Source organism: Dipteris shenzhenensis, chromosome 3 (assembly GCF_047967505.1).
Source record: "Dipteris shenzhenensis isolate YYH24624 ecotype China chromosome 3, Dip_SZ_1.0, whole genome shotgun sequence".
In the NCBI taxonomy this organism is placed as follows: Eukaryota; Viridiplantae; Streptophyta; class Polypodiopsida; order Gleicheniales; family Dipteridaceae; genus Dipteris; species Dipteris shenzhenensis.
Window position 1 is genome coordinate 30,541,288 of NC_141598.1, and position 12,376 is coordinate 30,553,663.

At 45.0% G+C, this 12,376-nt stretch overlaps 1 protein-coding gene across 1 annotated transcript in view; it reads left to right on the top strand.

The window, feature by feature from the left end:
• LOC147903644 (dynein regulatory complex protein 1-like) overlaps nt 1-12,376 on the top strand; it is a 180,781-nt gene that overhangs the window by 136,931 nt on the left and 31,474 nt on the right. Inside the window, exons 6-7 of the mRNA XM_087372207.1 lie at nt 9,979-10,113; nt 10,316-10,545. Of these exons, the coding sequence (XP_087228333.1) occupies nt 9,979-10,113; nt 10,316-10,545 (365 nt within the window). The remainder of the gene's footprint in view (nt 1-9,978; nt 10,114-10,315; nt 10,546-12,376) is intronic.

Below are 12,376 nucleotides of genomic sequence, written 5' to 3' on the forward strand. Positions count from 1 at the left end.
GATTGGACCTCTCTCCAGCACAGTAGTTTGCCCCAGTACTAGAAAGTATAAGGAAAAAGCTCCTTTTCTGGAGCTCTGCCAAACTCGACCTTCACATCAGCCCCTCTTAGATCTCCTGCCTCTCCTCTCATGACTGCCATCCTGAAAGCTTGGGGGAGCTTCAGGAACACTCTTCGAAGGATTCCACCTTTTACCATCGAAGAGATTGATAGGCAGCCGATCATTTGGAATGATAGTATTCTTGACGAGCATGCCAGACCACTGGGCACTTCCCATTACATGCAGTGGTCTAAATGGGAGAGAGGCCCCGCCTACACAGTGGGCACTTGGAAATCTTTTATCAGGCTACCTGTGGATCAGAGACTGCAGTCTGTGAGTCACCTCAGAGGAGTAGCACGCAGGATTTAGCAGATAGATGCAGCGATCCCGGTGGAATGGACAGTTGAGCTGCCTATCACTTCCACCACTTGGATAGGGGCTTTTTCGAGGACATCAGTTCCTTTACAGGTGATCGCTCTCCGAGGTCTCGGGGAAGACGCACTGGTCTTTGATGTTGGGGATGGAGGTTTACTTTCTACATCCAAGGATGGCATTCTTCTTGAGGTTGCCTTTCAGCCTATCAGGATTGCTGGTTTTGTGGACCTTGGAGCGGCGGGCTTGCAGTGGTACTTAGACCCTGACCCTCTGCTCTTGGCCTTGGGATCCTGGAGGTTGTGGTTATATGGAGGTGCACCTATCAGGTGCTTGCAGTGGGACCCAGGAGAGTGGGAATGGATGGATCATGGGCACCGAGAGAAGGGGATTCCCTTCTTTCGTTTCACGGTTGGTAATGCCAAGAGGTTTCAGCTGAACAGTAGGGGTTGGATTCCCTCCAGAGCCCCCCATTGGGAAAGCTTCTTCATCACCGCAGACTTGCGTAGAAATTTCTGGAGGAGACTCTGGAAATCCCTCAGAAATAGAAAGATCACTCTTTTCTTTTGGCTTTCTATTCATGGAGGGATTGCAGTGAAGGTGTGGAGATCACGATTTGGGGCTGATCCCACTTGTCCTCGATGCCATTCTGCAGAGGAGTCAGTGCGACATTGCCTTTGGGACTGCAGTCAGGCGAGGATGGTTTGGAAAGGGGTTGCTCGGATACTCAGCATCTTTCACACTTCCCCTTTCTTCATGACTTGGGGCTCGGTCGCATGGTTATCTCTTACCGGGCCCCAGGTGTTTTATGAGGGTGAGCCTTCTTCTTGGGCACTCTTGGTCCGCCGGCAGGTGATAGAGCCCTACTCTCTACAGGATGTACCACTTACTCCCTTTAGAGCTTCTCATGTTTTAGTGGACACCTCTTGGGAGATTTTGGCTAGCATTTCCTCTTGGCATATTTGGAGAGCCAGATGTACTGAGGCCTTGGATGGCACCCAGATACACCCATTACAGGTGTTCACAAGTATTTGGTCTGACACAGTTCACACTTTGATAGCCATATGGGCTAGCATGCAGGGCCCTTCACGGGCAGCCTCTTCTAGAAGGACTATATTTCTTCGAGTTTGGAGAGGTTCTCCCTTTTTCTCGGAGGTTTCTACCGGATTGAGATGGCACTATCAGCCTCAATCCTTTCTTTTTGGCTCTTGAGCTTTTCGTGCATTGCATGATGTATCGCGTATGGAGCTTGCTCTAACGGTTTTTCGTTAATACTTAATAGAAGTCTCTTTTTGCAAAAAAAAAAAAAAAGGTGTCAGAACTACTTCGGCATAAGACCTCTCTCTCTAGGACCCTAGAACACCACTTCACTTGTGCTACTCAACACCAGTAGGGTCCCACCGTGATCGCCATAAATTGCTTGAGGGGGGGGTCCTACCACTTTTGAAACTATTACCGGAGGCCTAGGACCACTGGTGTCAGGAGCAAGCAGGACATGCCAATGGTGTCACGGATGGTGCGTGGGGCGAGTGCCGGATGATGGTGTCAACAATGGAACGCGCCGAGATGATGGTGTCACCGATGTGCGATAGAGCATAGCATAGTTCATTAGGAGGAATGATTCTTGCACCAAGGAGAGGTACACTAGAGGACTGATACAACCCCGAAGAAGATAACACTAGGCGAGCTCTTGACTCTAGCCTCTCCCTCCTACTCACGCTCTATGCTCAAGTCAGAATGCGCCTATGCTGGAATGCCCCTATCCCCTCTCCTTTGCTCTTCACCTTCCCCTCATCGGCTCTTCCTCGTTGGAAATCCCCTTCCCTACTTCCTATTGGTTGTCATTCTGTCTCCTTAGCTGTTCTACCGCTTCGTCCCTTCATGGCTTTTGCAATTCCCCAACCTCCTCCGAGTCAATGAGTAAAGTACTCCATGTGTACTCCTGTCTATTCCATGTGCACTTGACACTAGTTGGTGGCGAGGGGCGGTGCACCACCTGTGCTCCTTAACTACTAGACTGCTTCCCATGTGCAACACCATGTGCACCACCTGTGCTCTCTTACTCCTATAGTCTAGTGCACCAGTACTTCACTCTGGGTGGATGACCGAGGGCAGATCTGATACAATCTCTATTCTCTAACACACACTCAGATCACGGGCGATGGCATCTGTTATTTCCTCCCAGCCTACTCTCGTAGATCGCAGGTTTTTCAATTCAATATGTTTCCTGTTTTCCTCATGCATATCCACGAGACCCTCAACTCCCTAGATGGTTCTCCTTGCCACATGTCATCATTTTAGCCTTTCCACTTGGTGCACCATTTACCCCTCTCTTGGGGCACATTAAAACCATTTGCCCCCTGGCATTATTGCACATTTAGGTGCACCTAGGCCTGAGCACTCAGAACCACCTAGTCAATGCCATTTCACCCTCACCTAGGACCTTGGCAGTTACTTCTCTTGACCATTTCATTTACGCACATAAAATATTACAAAAGTCGGTCATCTAAGAGAAAATGCCCACCGATCTTTCCGAGGTCATGCTATCTCGGCTAGAGCATAACATTCCTTTCCTCTTCAAGCATCAGCGTCCTCGATGATGAAATCTGGGAACACTCTCCGTAACTCGTATACGGATTCCCAGGTAGCTTCCAATAGAGGCTGACCATGCCATGCAACCAACACCGTGGGTATCTTCCGATTTCGTATTTGCATTGTTCCTCGGTCCAGGATTCTTGTTGGTTTTCGCCTTGCAATATCCTCTATCTCCTGAAACAAAACCACACCTTCGATTAGTGAGTCACCTGTATGTAAAAACTTTTTTAAGCGCGAAACATGAAAAACCGGGTGCACCTTACACCCCTGTGGCAATTCTAATTTATAGGCTACACTGCCTATTCTCTTTAGAATTAACCACAGCCCATAGTATCGAGGTGATAACTTAGCACACTCTCGTGAAGTCAACGACTTCGAGTGCGAAGGAACTCTGAGAAAAACTTTTTCTCCTTCCTTAAATACTCTTATAGACCGGTTTTCATCCGCATACACCTTGGCTCTATCCATAGCCTGGCGGATATTAGCTCTCGCAAGTGTGAGCATCTCCCGCATCTGAACTATAAAGTTCGTGGCACTAGGCACTTTCTGAGGTACTCCAACTATAGTTGGATTGGCTGGTCTATAACCATAGTTCAGCTCAAACGGACTGAACCCGGTAGAGGAATGTTTTCTATCATTGTAGGCAAACTCCAACAATGGCAACCACTTGTCCCATGTATGTTGCCTCAATGACACATATGCCCTCAGTATATCCTCTAAAGTATGGTTGACTCTCTCCGTCTGACCATCCGTCTCAGGATGATCCCCACTACTCATTCCCAACTCAGTCCTTAGTGTCTCGAATACCGCTATCCAAAAATGACCGGTAAATCTGACATCTCTGTTTGACACTATGGATCTAGGCAATCCATGCAGACGAAATATATGTCTAATAAACAAATTTGCCACTTGCGGGGCACTAACAGACTCTCTAGTCGGAATGAAGTGAGCCATCTTGGTTAGACGATCAACCACCACAAGGATAGAATCATACCCTCCTTGTGTCGTAGGCAGCCCTACAATAAAGTCCATGGAAATGCTCTCCCACTTACTTAGTGGTATCTCCAAGGGCTGTAAAAGTCCGGGTGGCTTCACCCGCTCGGCCTTGCTTACCTGACACGAAAAACACCGTGTTACATATTCATGAATATGCTTTTTCATCTTTGGCCAAAAGAAATCTCGCTTCACGAGATCATATGTCTTCTCGACTCCTGGATGTCTCGCACACGGGCTATCATGGCATTGTCGAATGACTCTCTGCCTGAGATCATTCTGACTAGGTACTACAACCTTGCCATTTCTAACTAGCATACCATCCCTTATGGTATATCTTGCATAAGTCTGGCATTTTCTGGATGCCAGGTCATCCTTTTCATTTTCCCCGAGTTTTAACACATGAGCCTTAGGCCATAAGCTCTGGACAAACTCGTCTACCTTTTGAGTTTCTCTAATCTCGGTCATTAGAGCACTCTCTAATACCGTGAAACTCAGGTTGTGCATAATGCGAGACAATGCATCAGCAACCTTATTGTCTTTTCCTCTTCGGTACAGAATCGTTAGATTAAACTCCTGCATGAGCTCTGCCCACCTAGCTTGGCGGCCCCTCAAGTCAGGCTGTTTATAAAAATGTTTCAGAGTATCATGATCCACATTCAAATAAAACTCTGAACCATACAAATAATGCCTCCATGTTTTCAAAGCATGGATAACAGCATACAACTCCAATTCATGAGTTGGCCAATTCCTTTGAGAGGGAGAAAGCTTCTTGCTTTCAAAGGCTATTGGCCTTCCCTCTTGAAGGAGAACTGCTCCTACCGCAATACCACTTGCATCAGTTTCTAGGAACAACGGTTTCTGGGGATCAACTATTTTTAACACCGGTCCTGTGACCACAGCTTGTTTTATGGTGTTAAGACTTTCTTGTTGGTTCTGTCCCCAAATAAAAGGTACTTTATCTGAGGTCAGATCAGTCAATGGCGATATTATTCCGGAATATCCTTTGATATGCCTTCTATAAAATTGGACAAATCCCAAGAATGATCGCAACGTGGCCAGACTTTGAGGGATTGGCCAAATTAGTATTGCAGCCACTTTCTTCGGATCCATTTCTACCCCTCGTGGAGTAATTGTGAACCCTAAATATTCAAGCCTAACCATACACAGTTTTATTTACATAAAGACTGGCTTTCCTCAAAGTACTGAACACTATTCTTAAGTGTTCACGATGCTCAGTTACTTTTACTGAATATCAGGATATCGTCAATAAAATGTACTACGAACTTTCCGATATACGGACGTAGTAAATCGTTCATAAGCATGACGAAAGTCGCTGGAGCATTGGTAAGTCCGAAGGGCATCACCAAAAACTCATAATGACCAAACCTGCTTCTGAAAGCGGTTTTATGCACATCCTCGGCTCTAATCCGGATCTGATGGTAGCCACACTTAAGATCTATCTTGCTGAAAATCACGGCTCCATGTAATGCATCTAGCAAATCATCAATCCGAGCCATCGGATACCTGTGCTTAATAGTGATATTATTCAATGCTCTGTAATCTATACAGAGGCGAAACGTATCATCCTTTTTCTTCTTTAATATCACTGGCGAAGCAAAAGGTGAGAAACTTGGTTGAATCTGCCCCAACTTGAGGTATTCTTCCAGTTATCTACGCACCTCCACCTCTTCAGTAAAACTCATTCTATAGGGAGGTCTATTCACAGGTTCTGCCCCCGGGATCAGCTCAATCTTATGCTGAACTTTCTGCTCTGGAGGTAACCCATAAGGTAGTTCATCCCTAAAACATTCAGAGAACTCCTCTGTTATAAGATTAGCCAACTTGGCCATCTCACCACTTTGCGTAACATCAGTGCTAGCCGAAGAATCATCAACCGGCTCTACCGATGCTGTGCAAAGGAATAAAAACTCTACTTGAGCTTTTCGGATTTCCATCACGGAAACCAACGGTCCCTGAGGTATATCTTTCTCACCTCGCAAGACATAAAGCACATCATTCATCTTGAATTGATATACATGCTTTTTCCAATCAATGGCTGGATTCTTCCTAGAATGCCACGCCATACCCAGGGCTATATCTGCATGAGCAAGCTTGGTCATTTCAAAATCAAGCTTCTCAGCATAGTCCTGAATCCGAAGCTCCAATTGGGTAACCCTTTGGTCCCATACTTCAGTTGAACTTCCATCTACCATCCTGACTGTATACGCATAGTCAGATGGACTTGTCTTTAATTTCAGCCTCTTCACCAGTTTGGAGTTAATCACATTGTGAGTTGACACCGAGTCAAACAACACAATGACATCATGATTGGCCACTTGCCCTTTCATTTTAATTAACTCCGTATCATTAAAGGCTGTATACCCCGTTGCTGCGGGCTTAGATAGGATGTTATCAGGTGCACTCGTCACTAGCTTAGCAACAGACACACGTAACAAACAAGGTACTAACCTCTGAGAAGGTCCCGCCAATTGTATCTGCATATGTTCCGTCTTGGGACTCTCCTGCATTTCCACTATTAGCCGTGCGACGGTCTTCATTCAGTGGATAATCTTTCCACTGATGTCGCTGAAGGCAGCCGAAGCACAATCCTTCTTTTCTAGCTTTCTCTTTTTGTTCAGGGGTCAACGAGGACTTTGACCAAGCCCGGGCTGCCATTGGAGTTATTTTCCTTTTCACCCCAATGGTGGTACTTGTTTTTACTGGTCCCTCAACCGGCTTCACCTGCTTGGTTTGGCCACTTGGCTGCGAGACACTTGTCTTTGAAGTCCATTTCCTCTGAAATCCCCCTTTTTTCGGGTACTCATACTGAGTCCCTGCCTGCACAAATCCACCGGATTTGCCTCTGGCATCCTCATAGTTCAGGGCTACTGCAATAGATTCATCTAATGTAGTCACATATTTAGCCCGAACTTCCATTTTGATCTTGTCGTTCAGTCCATAGATATAGTCTTTTAACTGAACCGACATAGGGAGAGGGCCTGTTAATTTCATGACACATTCCCTGAATTTGTCAGTGTACTCAGCCATCGACAGACTCCTCTGACGAAGATTTCTATAAGCATCCCAAGCTCGAGACTCTTCATCAGGTGGGAGAAAGTGTTTCTTAAATTCAGCTTTAAACCCTTCCCAGGTGGTAGGAGCAACTTGATCCTTCTGTTGCTTTATCCACCATCTATCCGCTGCCTCAATAAACAGGTGAGTGGCCTCACGGATTTTCTTTAGATCAGATATGATTTCATAAATGGCGAAGGCTTCTTTCCACTTGTGTAACCAAACCTTGATCACATCAGAACTGTGCTCGGTCATCCGACCAGCGTACTTCTCCGGTCTATAATTAGCGATATTAGGCACTTTGACCCTCGCGCGCTCTGATGAATGTATAGTGGGCTCTGGCTCTGCTGGAGCTTTTCCCTTATCAATTCTAGACGGTCTAGCCGACAAGGCTTGCACCATCTCCCTGATCTCATTCTGACCAGCGTTCACTTGAAGCTACTGGTTCATAATCTGCTGTAAAGCATCTTCTAATATCGAAATCCTACTGATCAAAGTAGGTGCTGTGTGATGTGACATTTGTTGTGTAGACTGTGCTCTAGACTCACTAGGATTCACCCTAGAATTCTGTCCTTCTGTCACCTAACTCGTCACACTTCCCTTGCCTTGAGCTCTGATACCAATTGATACAATCTCTATTCTCTAACACACACTCAGATCACGGGCGATGGCATCTGTTATTTCCTCCCAGCCTACTCTCGTAGATCGCAGGTTTTTCAATTCAATATGTTTCCTGTTTTCCTCATGCATATCCACGAGACCCTCAACTCCCTAGATGGTTCTCCTTGCCACATGTCATCATTTTAGCCTTTCCACTTGGTGCACCATTTACCCCTCTCTTGGGGCACATTAAAACCATTTGCCCCTTGGCATTATTGCACATTTAGGTGCACCTAGGCCTTAGCACTCAGAACCACCTAGTCAATGCCATTTCACCCTCACCTAGGACCTTGGCAGTTACTTCTCTTGACCATTTCATTTACGCACATAAAATATTACAGAAGTCGATCATCTAAGAGAAAATGCCCACCGATCTTTCCGAGGTCATGCTATCTCGGCTAGAGCATAACAAGATCAGCTTTGGCCAAGGTAGGTCCAGGCTTGGCATGCCCAATCCTCTACTCCTCTTGGCATGTCCAAGTCATGTACCACTCCAGTCTCGTACTGATAGTACTGTGACCAAGGTCTATCCATCCTTGATAGGTCACTCCAGAGTGACCAGGATGTGAACAAGGTGTGACCCAGGTGTGACCAAGGTCTAACTATCCTTGACATGCTGCTTCATGACCAAGATATGAACAAGGTGTGACCCACGTATGACCTTGGTGTGAAGGTGTTACCATGGTGTAACTCTTGGTGACTGCTTGTGGCTGAGGTCCGACCAACTACCCTAGCTTTGTACTTCAGGCTTTGGCCAAGGTAGGTCCAGGCTTGGCATGCCCAATCCTCTACTCCTCCAGGCATGTCCAAGTCATGTACCACTCCAGTCTCGTACTGATAGTACTGTGACCAAGGTCTATCCATCCTTGACATGTCAGATCAGCTTTGGCCAAGGTAGGTCCAGGCTTGGCATGCCCAATCCTCTACTCCTCCAGGCATGTCCAAGTCATGTACCACTCCAGTCTCGTACTGATAGTACTATGACCAAGGTCTATCCATCCTTGACAGGTCATTCCAGAGTGACCAAGATGTGAACAAGGTGTGACCCAGGTGTGACCAAGGTCTAACTATCCTTGACATGCTGCTTCATGACCAAGATATGAACAAGGTGTGAACAAGGTGTGGCCCACGCATGACCCAGGTGTGAACAAGGTGTTACCATGGTGTAACTCTTGGCGACTGCTGGTGGCTGAGGTCCAACCAATTACCCTAGCTTTGTACTTCATTCTTACTGCTGCAATTTCAGTTCAGCTTCCTTTTTCTCCCTTCTCTCATCTCTCTTCCATTTCCAACAAATGGCTCGCTCAAGTACTAGAACTACAACTTTAAAATCGAAACTCACAACTTGTGAGAGAGCAAGAGATGTGGTCAACTATGTCATTGGGGAGATGTGATCAACTATGAGATACGATGCTGGTGCGGATATGAAGATGTCTCATTTTGCCTTTTGTTGGTTCGGCTCTTCCTTGGAGTGGGGGGTGTGGCCTCTATGATCTCTATATCCAGTGGTTCATATCAAGAGTGACACCTCGACTCTGACGACCACCTCTGAGTAGACACGAGGTAGGCTGAGAGAAGGGATATGATAGGATTTGTCCTATGCTTCCTTTATGTAGGCGCCTAGTTGCTGGGCCAGCATCCCCAGGAGGGTTCTCAGGCTGGTTGCATTGCTGCTGTGTTTTCTCCTGATGTGTGTGTATGCTCGGCAATGGAAGAGCATCTATTCCTCATTTTCGATCTCTGTTGTGGGACATATTTTACAGAGTCTTGCATACAAGGGTTTTCTGGGTCTTTTCCAATTGCCCTTCTCCACCTTGAGTTCATGCTTTCTGGTCCTTACTTTACAGATAAAATGTCGTTTGTACCATGATATGTCCTCCCTCCCCCGAGATAGTCCTGCAGTTCATACCTGTCCATTTGATTGATTTCTCGTTTGTAGAAGTCCATTTTCAGCCCTGGGTCTTGCCATAGTTTCTGAGATAGAGAAAAGGGATGATGTGCAATTTCTAGACAAATTATAAAATGACGAATTGCATTAATGAAAAAATCCCTTGTTGGACATTTCAAAGTCATAAAAGAACGGCCTTTTTTGTTTTGAAGTTGAATTAGTTTCTGTCATTGATGGTGTCATCATTGGTGTACAGTTTTCTAGATTAGATTCTTTTGTAACTTTTTGCATTTAGCATAGAGAATTGTTGGATGATCTAAATGACGACTCACAAGATATTTTGTTTTGTTTCTCAGAAATTAGAAGCTGAAAGAGAACAAGAAATTGTTGCTTGCAAGGAAGCGTTTGAGCAAATATCTAAAAAATGGAAGGAGTTATTGTCTTGTAAAGCTCCTCAAGAGCTTAATCAACAAATCTTTGAACAGTGCAAGGTGGACGTTTGCAAAGAATGCCTTTGAGATTGTGTGAAAAAATATCTTTGAAAAGCCCTCTTTTTTTGTATTAATCTTCATATGTAGTCGAGGTTCTAGCTGATTTGAGCACTGTCAGCATGCTGGGTGCATATTAGCAATGGTAAACTTTGTATCTTCAGTAGTTAAGAAAATGATCTCAAATGTGATTATAATTGTATAGGCATGTGAAGATATGCTAGGATCCAAAAAAAATCTTGTTGAGTTGATTCGAGGAGAGATAAAGGCAATTGATGAAGACTATCATCAAATGTTTCGTCAACAAGCAAAGGATGTAGATACACTTGTTGCTAGTATGGGCTTGCAAGTTAGAGACTTGCACAATGCTTATATTCAGGAGTTATCCACAATTGAGAATGATTTTCTAGCGCAACGGCAAGAGTTGCTGCTGAGGTCAGTATAAAGAAATTATAGGATAAATATTGACTAGAAAATACTGATAATTTGGCTGTAATCCATAAATGGAATTCATACAAAGGTCCAATTCAAAAGATTTTGTAATGCTTAGACCTTATATGAATGTAGCTTGTTGACTTTTGTTTTCATGCTATTGAGAAGACATAATTTTAATTGCTTGAATATATCCAAAATGCAAGTCTGCATCAAGCTCTTGTTCATTATAAAGATTGTCTTTGGAAGTGAGCACAAAAGCCCTACTAGATGGGCCAGGTGTTCTAGTATCCTACAAGACTTGCCTCCTTTTCGCAAGCTGATCTCAAAGCCAAAGCGACCCCTAGCTGTCGTGCATCCTCTGACTGCCCTACACCTAATATGTATCACTTAGCAGCGGGTAGGAGCTTGGCTGAGTGCAGCTTAATGTGGACCCTCATGCTAGAATGTTTCTCTTGTTAAAGAAAATCCTACCCCAATGAGTCACTCTGGGGCTTATATATATATATATATATATATATATTAAATTTTTCCAAGAAAGAGACTTCTATTAAGTAAGAGAAAAAACCCACGAGAGCAGCTCAAAGCAGAATACATCATGAAATCAATCATGAGGTTAAATAAACCCCCTCAAAGTGAGGTGGAAAACAACCAAGGCTGAGGCTGAAGGTGCCACCTCAACCCTGTAGGAGTCTCAGAGAAGAAGGAGAATCCTTCCATTCCCTGAAGAAAGGAGCCCTCCTAGCTGAGGCTGCATGGGAGTCTCCCTACATACTTGTCCATACGGCCATCAAGGTATGTATGGTGTCTGTCCAGATACCAGCCAATGTGTGCGAGGGATGAACATGAGTTCCCTCCAATGCCTCAGTGCATCTGGCTCTCCAGATATGCCGGACTGCTATGCTCGCTAGAATCTCCCAAGAGGTATCCACAGAGGCATGTACAGCTGCAAAAGGAAGGTATGGTATTACATCCAAAGAACAGGACTCAACCTGATGACGTCGAATCGAAAATGGCCCGAGAGGAGTCAAGTCTCTCATAGAATACCTAAGGCCCTGTAAATGGGGCTTATATTGGATTGCTAGGAAACAAAACCACTGAACCAGGCAGATTATGGAAGCGATTCATTTGCATCCTTAAGCATACATGTGTGAGTAATTTCTAGCAATTTCTTTCAGTGTCTCAAAACACATAACTCAGTCTAACGTGATATGAGAATCCATTAAGCACAAGGGCTGCACTTCAGCCAGGATGAGGGCACCCAAGGGATGCACAATCAGGTGCAAGGCAGCTAGGGGATGCATGCCAACTAAGGCATGCTTCGACTTCAGGATCAGCTTTGTGTGGAGCCAGGTCTTCCAGGCTACTAAGGGCATCTGGACCATTTCAAGGCTTCATTCCAATGATGAATTTTATAATGATGATGAGCTTGACCTAGACTTGCATTTTGGATCTTGTGAAGGTTGATGGGTATTTTTACATATGTAGGGGCGCAGATTACTCTTAAGAGTGTCATTCAACCTCGTCACCAGGGACTCCACCTTTTAATCTAGCTATCACGTTGTCATCAACTTGTCCAACTCTTAGTATAGCTATCATGATTCCATCAGTTGGCCTAAGAGCTGCTCGCCAGCTTGCTATGGAGGGGCATCCCTAACTACAAGATACCATATGGTTAGAAGGCTGCGTAATTTGAGTTTACTGGGGTAGGTGATCTACAATAAGGTTTGGCTTCTCTTTTTTGAGTAGTATACATTGCTTAGATGGACCTCATGGAGTTTGACGCCATTGATCGGCTACCAGAAAATGAATACCTATGCATTGACTTCTCATG